Raw genomic sequence first — 7,258 nt, forward strand, 5'->3', positions numbered from 1 at the left:
TCAGGCAAAGCCTATTAACTGGCACTCCAGTAGACAGGAAGAGACAGATTGACAGTTTATATTTAAATCAGTGTGTTTTGCACTGAGCACCTCTCTATGAGTTAAAATGTAAATTGGGTCCAAACATTTTGTGTGATGGGTGAGGAGATTTGCCTGTACATGTTTGATTTTCCACCTCAATAAAAAAAGAAAATTCTCATTGACATATAAATCTATTAAATTCACTTTTCAAACAAAAAATGCTCTCAAAGTTATTTTGGAGACCTGTTTAATATTCCAAGTGTGAGCTGAGCTTCTCAGTGAGTTTTAAGTGAAACCACTAGAGGGGGATAAACTTTCAGAGCATGCAGCAAAGTGAGTGGCAACCAGAGAAGAAAATCTCAAAGTGCAGCAGGTGAAGGAGGTTTGTTGCTCACCATGGTTGGGAAAGGGGAGGCCATCTGACCTGGAAAACAAGTTCAAACATTTTGTGTCTTACTGCAAACATTACAAACTCTGCAAATTCATTTGGTAAGTCCTCACACAGAAGCATTGTTTATGAAAACAATGCTTCCGTGCAACACAAATAAAATCTTTATTTCTGCAATCACTTGACAAACAGGGTGTACCTTTTTCCTTGTATATTGGAAAGTTAACGCTAAATGAGGGAGTTGTCGGATACAATTTGGTGTCATCAAAAGCAAATACTTAGCACTTTAAGACTTATTGTAAAATAAGAGCTGGCAGCACAATTTAAGTGTTTTGATATCAGTTTGAAAATCAAGTTGTTTCCAATTCTTTCATTTCTCCGTCTTTCTGGTGACAAATTTTGGTGGCAAAATCACAATCTGATGTAATATATACAAGGATGAAATAAAAATCTAAGCAAACGAACATATATATAAAACAAAATGCCAGCTTTTAGATTGTGTAACACTTTATAGAAATGCACTGTAGGTTGTTGATTCTTGAAGTGAGTTTTTCTCTTTTTTTTGATTGATATATCGCGGCAACAACTCAGGAAAACATGATTGCTCCTGTTTAAGGTGTGAATGTCCTACCCAACAACGACACTTAGCAGCTTGTAAGCGCCAGAAAACCCACAAATGGTGTTGAATAGCCCCAGTATTTCCTCACATGCTAAGCAGCTTCTTCGGGAAAGAACAGTCTCCAGCGTGCCAACGGGGTTCCTCCTAAGCCAACTTGTTTTCACTGTCTTGCTGGGAAGAAAGCGTCTGCACATTAGCACTACGTTAACATGAACAAAAGACATGCATTCCCGAAACTTAGTCTTTCAACACTGAATGACATCTTGCATAGGCACAAGGAGATCCAACTGTGCGCGAAAACACCCCCAGAATGTAGTGCGCCCTCAGAGCACCAAAATGTATCCAAATGACCTATTCTGCTACAGCTGAACAGTTATAGATTGTTAATTTTCTTCAAAATAAAAAAGCTTTTTTGGCGGTTTACATGTGCATGTTTTGCTCTCTGAACAAAAAGGCCAACCTACACTAATAATAGCAAAAGCAACATTGCTTAAAATGCATTCCTCAATCTGTAGGAGATTCTTTTGACAAAAAAAGAAAGACCAATTTATTGGGTGTGAAATATTAAAAGGAATGATGCCTAAATTGGCAACATCTTAACGTGTCAGCAGTTGTATATTAGCCATTCCTTTTGTATATTGCTCACCAAAATTGTTGATTGCATGCAAGCTCCAATCGAAATTTCAGCTCTCTCTTGTATTCCACCCCATCCCCCACAAAGTTTTACTTTTCGCCTCTGCGCCCAAGTGTCACTCTCGAGAGAAAAGTCTTCATCGTGTCATATGAACAGCAGCATATTCTGTCGTTCATATGGACGTGGTACGATAATGTTTCCCTTGTTTCTGGAATTATTAAATGTAAAAGCAGTTATTTGTTTTTGGTGTGTTGCCAACTCCAAATACGCACTTAATGCTTTAGTCTGTCGTGCGTAAATCTTCTAAGCACCGATTCCAAAGCAAACTCAGAATCTGTGCGTTGTAAGTGGCATGTGTTGATATTATCATAAGGGTTATTTACAAGTTTACTGTTTTTCTCTCGCCCCTCCTCGTACACGGACCCTCCCCAGCCCCCCGCAGCGATCAGTCATTCTGCTCCCAGATAACGCGTCATTCTCCCCTCGATTACGCAGCGGGATTTACATGAAACTGTTAATTGTTTGCTCTTCAAATAGAGTCAGCCTGGAGCCAGCAGTCTGCCAGAAGTTAAGGACCGACTCTTTGGCCTCCCTCCCCCTCTCCGTGCTCCTGTCCGAACGTGCGGGTCCGATCTTCCCCCTCTGACTGATCAGCATGACAAAGCACTGGCCGGAGCAGATCCTCTTGGCACCACCCGCTCCGTCCCACCTCGGAGAACATCACGGCCATCAACTTGACTTCCACAGAAATGCGCAGCAGAGTTTTCCTCCCGGCGGTGTAGCGCGGAGCCCTCCAGCCCAACATTGGCATCGCCACTTGGCTCAGATGGTTCCGCAGCAGTTGTCGCGCTTGGAGAAGCCCGCAGCGCGTAACGAACATCTCAACACGGCGTTCATGGATAAAGTCGCACCACCGGACTCCTCATACCCGAATCCTCAAGATGCCCACTTCAAACAGGAAACTATCACCTCGTGGAACGGCGAACAGGAGAAGAATAGCGCAAGCGGTGGGAAGAAAAAGAACTATCAGCGGTATCCAAAACCACCGTACTCGTACCTCGCAATGATAGCCATGGTCATCCAAAGGTCACCAGAGAAGAAACTGACGTTATCTGAGGTAAGAATGGATTTAGATCCCACACATATTGATATATGTTTGAGGGTGCAGACTTTACTTGTGGCGATTTGGATAGAAGTGGCGCACGGAGTGTTTTACGCACGGTGGTGCTCATGATGTCTTCTTAATCTGCGCAGCATTTCATTGGAATATATCTGCAATTATGAAATAAGTTTCTGTGGTATATTTCTATCGGGAAAGATACCAGGGAGTTACTGTCACTTTTTTAAGCAATAGATTGATAACTGACATTTACAGTTAACAAAGTGACACAAAACAGCAGCCTCTTGGTGACACTTGAGTGACTGCCATCCCTATCATTCTCGGTTTGCTTTGATAAGGTTGACCTGCAGTGAAACCAGACGCTGATCTGTATCACAAAAGATAAGATATACAGTGCATCACGTTTCATTTAAAGTTGTTTTACTGTTAAAGCACTGTCCAAACAAATTAAATTAAAATCGAAGACTATTTTCAGTGTAATTTCAACTTGTCTTATTCTTAATTCATATCCAACAAGTATATATTATGTGCCATACTGACATTTTTGTTTTTATTTCTAGATCCTCAAGGAGATCAGTACTCTCTTCCCATTCTTCAAGGGGAACTATAAGGGTTGGCGGGACTCTGTGCGACACAATCTCTCCTCATATGACTGTTTTGTGAAGGTAAATTCAAACTCTTTTAAATCCATGTACGCTCCTCAGTGGGCCCCAAAAAACAAGATTAAAGGGACAAGTAACCCCAAACATTAAATAACATTTTTTCCCTCTTACTTGTAGAGCTATTTATAAATTGTTATTCTTTTGGTGTGAGTTGCCAAATGTTGGAGATATCAGCTGTAGAGATGTTTGTCTTCACTCAAATATGATGAAACTAAATGGCAAGTGCCAAAAATGGTAGCACTGCAATGTTAGCTAGCTCTGTGGTGAGTATTTTTGAGCAAGCAGTGGATGCCGAGAGAAATGCCAAGAAAATAGCTCCTATATGACACTGATCACAACAAGGTCTGTGGATTATCTTGAGTAGCCGGGTCATGATTTTTTGAGACGAGACATTGCTGCTGAGTTTTTCAAATTTATTTTTTGGCCTTTGAGCACCACAAGCCAAGTGCCATCTAGTTTCATTATATTTGAGAGAAGGCAGACATCGCTACTGCCAATATCTTAAACACTCAGCAACTCACACCAAAACAATCTAGAATGATGAATAGCACTACATGTAAGAGGAAATACATGTGTTTTTGACTTTGGGGTGCACTGTCCCTTTAACATTTGCATTGCACTATCCTGACTTGAGGTTGGTCGATCCTTTTAACCCCTGTAGAAATATGCTCTGGGGGCTCTGGATTGAACCCTCAAACCAGTTTTAAGCCTTTATCCGTTGTTATTGTGATGGTTAACAGTGAAACTAGTTCAGTCCTGCCTGACTAGGTTGTCAAGCCGAGGTGTCACCTCTCTGTCCGTCCTCCCTCCACCTGTAGGTGCTGAAGGACCCGGGGAAGCCTCAGGGCAAAGGCAACTTCTGGGCAGTGGAGTTGAGCCGCGTTCCTCTGGAGCTCCTTAAGAGACAAAACACAGCTGTGTCACGCCAGGATGAGACAATCTTTGCCCAGGATCTGGCCCCCTACATCCTGCAGGGACACAAGCCAGAATCGGAGCCACCGCCTGCCCCGGTGAACCCTCTCCCTGCCATGCGCTCAAGAAATCCCTCCCCGCCACCGGAGGACTTGTTCCGGCCCAAGCTGGACTCATCCTTTGCCATTGACTCTCTGCTGCACAGCCTGAGGCCACCTAGTGTCTCTGGGGATGTGGACGTGTCGACCAGGGACTGCTGGGGCAAGGTGGAGCGCCCTCGGCCTTCACCGCCTCCACGACCTCGCTACGCCTCCTCTGCCCGTAGTGCTTCAGCTAGCTCCGCCAGTCCTGCCTCCACCTCCTCCTCCTCCTCTGATGAGGAATGGAAAGGGATGCCCCTGTCTGGGAAGCGTGTTCCTCTTGATGGAGAAGCTGGCTCAGATAGTTATGAGGACTACAGACCACCACTGCACAAGTCCGCCCGACGGGAGACTGTTGCACCTCCATGGGAGCTCCCTACCTCCTACGCTAAATACGCTCCCCCCAATGCTGTCGCCCCACCCAGCATGCGGTTCAATGGCGGTCCTCTGATGCCGCTGCATGGCGGACTCCCCCTTTACGGCTATGGTAGCTCGCCTGTGGCGCCTGGTCACTTTTTGGGTCATGCTTATTGGCCCATCCTCCCCAGCGGACGAGTTTCTGTTCAAGCACCTCCCCTCATCATGGACCTGGACAACATGTTGCAATCCGTGCCTCCAAATAAGAGCGTGTTTGACGTGTTGGTACCGACCAATCAGAACTCTCACTCACATCATCAACCGCCCAGTCAGTACACCCTGCAGAACGGGCCTCCCCTAAACAGGTACCCTCAGTACTGACTGAAATACTGACTCATTTCCACAAATTGAGCCATACTGTCACTCAAAAATACACGGATGCTAACCCACAAAGGAACTATATTTCTGCTGCAAATTCTCCAAAACTGAGTCTGCGTCAAGCTCAAGATATGTTGGCTGTTAATATGCAAAAAAGGGCGCTGAACTACAGACCGTGTATCTGATGGATTTTTGTTTTTAAGAAGATAAGCCAGTGATTTTTTTTCAATGTTGAGATTTTAAAATGCAAACATCTCCTTGTTTTCTTATCAATATGTACACAAAACAGCTATACGACAAAAATATCTACCTCAGGCATTCAATGAAATGGTGTTTGTATCACCACAGGCTCTTTGTTCTGGCAATTTTATTTGCACTGTTTTTTTTTTTTATTGCTATGAATTTGCTTTTTTACACAAATTGCCTTCGCATGTTGAATGTATTGTTGGATTTAATCTGGAATTTAACAGTTGTGTGAAAAACTAATGGCATTGAGCAGGACTGGTGATGAATCAGTGAATTTGAGCTGCTAAGTAAACAACCTGCAATATTTTACTCAACAATTTGTCCTGACAGCATTCTCAACAGAATATAGGATGCTCAGATAACTAGCAGAAAATATCAGTTTTTTCCTTCGGCACGGTGAGTCTCTGTGCACAGATGTGTAATACTTGAGTTTTAGTGTGATCTGAATGAAGAAATATATAGGACTAGATGTTTTCTATAACATTTTTTTTTATCTGTTTCATTGGCATTATCCGACTCTAATAACTAGATAAATGGTAATATTGCATTTGGCCCTATAATTGTCTCATTTCAGTGTTTGATTTCACTTTGCAAAAGAAATCTGGGGTATATTTTATAGTCATTTAATCTGTGAAAATGCTGCATGTTCTAAGGACAGAGGAGACAATCAACCTCTATACTACCACCAATATCTACCTCAAGTTTTTTTAAAAATATTTTCCGTGGGCTTTGCACTGCCAGCTTTTTGCACTATTTTGATGTCACTGTGATCATCATCTAAAGGAAATTGCTTATAAATGTCTGCCTACCTCGACAAGTGAATGTTTTATTTTTTGACGTTTTCCTGTGGTCTTGTTAAAGGTTTGTACAGTACTGAGCCAAAGTGAAAACAGAAGTTTAAGTATGAAAAGAAGGTTATGGAATTGTGCAGGGTGTGTTAATAAAATGCGGTTTATTTTAACTGTGCTGTTCAGTGTTGTATGTGGGAATCATTTTACTAACATCTTTATTTCTTCCTTCTACTAACATTTTTAACTAAAATCTTGAACAACTTTACTCTCTTTTCATCGTATATTTGTACATGTTGGATTCTACTTTCACATTTATGTGTTATTCAGCATTAGCTCGTTTGTTCAGATGGCTGTTAAGTGCTGGTTGCTTTATTTGCTTTGCCTTCTCTTTAAAGCTGGACTGTAGTTCTGCATAATTGGACTAACAGATGTTTTCATGTTAACAAATATCTAAAGATCTTTAAAAGTACAAGATTTTTGAGTTCAGTGGTGAATTCTAGTAAATATTTTTAGTTGGTTGCAGTTAATAATTTAGCTTTTTTTTTCTTTTCTTTCTTTTTTTTTTTTTTTTAACTTTCTACACTTTCTAACTTTTTAGTGAAAACTCCTGAATAGTCTACCATCTCAATCAATATCTTTTCTCTGAAGTCATTTGGTGCCTAAATGTAAAGAGGCAATATTACAACTCCATTATCAGTAAAAGGAAAATGTACTTTATAGTATCAAGTTCTCAAAGTATCAAAGTTCTCTAGTAAATACAGCTTTCAAATGTAGGGTAAAAAGTATAATATTATTAATTTACTTATAATCTCAATTTCTATGAGCTTTGTATTTGCCTACTTAACCGCTGACTATTTTCACCACAATTTCCCTCTGTTTTCCTATCCCACAAAAGCCATTAGGTGTTTTATGACTGTCTTGGTGATGCGGTTCTTATGTTGCCAGCAAAATGTTGTGTGGATGTTTTTCCATTTTGAAACAGATTAGTCA

General features: G+C 41.4%; 1 protein-coding gene across 1 annotated transcript; it reads left to right on the plus strand.

The window, feature by feature from the left end:
- The first annotated feature begins 267 nt into the window (after nucleotides 1-267).
- foxh1 (forkhead box H1) lies at nucleotides 268-6,438 on the plus strand. The gene is made up of 4 exons (XM_042510588.2): nucleotides 268-510; nucleotides 2,200-2,779; nucleotides 3,343-3,447; nucleotides 4,263-6,438. The coding sequence occupies exons 2-4, from the start codon at nucleotides 2,318-2,320 to the stop codon at nucleotides 5,232-5,234; spliced, it is 1,539 nt and encodes a 512-aa protein (XP_042366522.2). The 5' UTR covers nucleotides 268-510; nucleotides 2,200-2,317; the 3' UTR covers nucleotides 5,235-6,438.
- Nucleotides 6,439-7,258: the final 820 nt, after the last annotated feature.

The sequence above is a fragment of the Plectropomus leopardus genome, chromosome 21 (genome assembly GCF_026936395.1).
Source record: "Plectropomus leopardus strain MGB_pleo_1.0 chromosome 21, ASM2693639v1, whole genome shotgun sequence".
NCBI lineage: Eukaryota > Metazoa > Chordata > Actinopteri > Perciformes > Serranidae > Plectropomus > Plectropomus leopardus.

Bases quoted from the DNA above. Each gene is read 5' to 3' on its own strand.
- foxh1 (XM_042510588.2), top strand. From the start codon at position 2,318: ATGACAAAGCACTGGCCGGAGCAGATCCTCTTGGCACCACCCGCTCCG. The intron at 2,780-3,342 runs GTAAGAATGGAT...TTTTATTTCTAG, and splicing joins AGAAACTGACGTTATCTGAG to ATCCTCAAGGAGATCAGTAC. The intron at 3,448-4,262 runs GTAAATTCAAAC...CTCCACCTGTAG, and splicing joins CATATGACTGTTTTGTGAAG to GTGCTGAAGGACCCGGGGAA.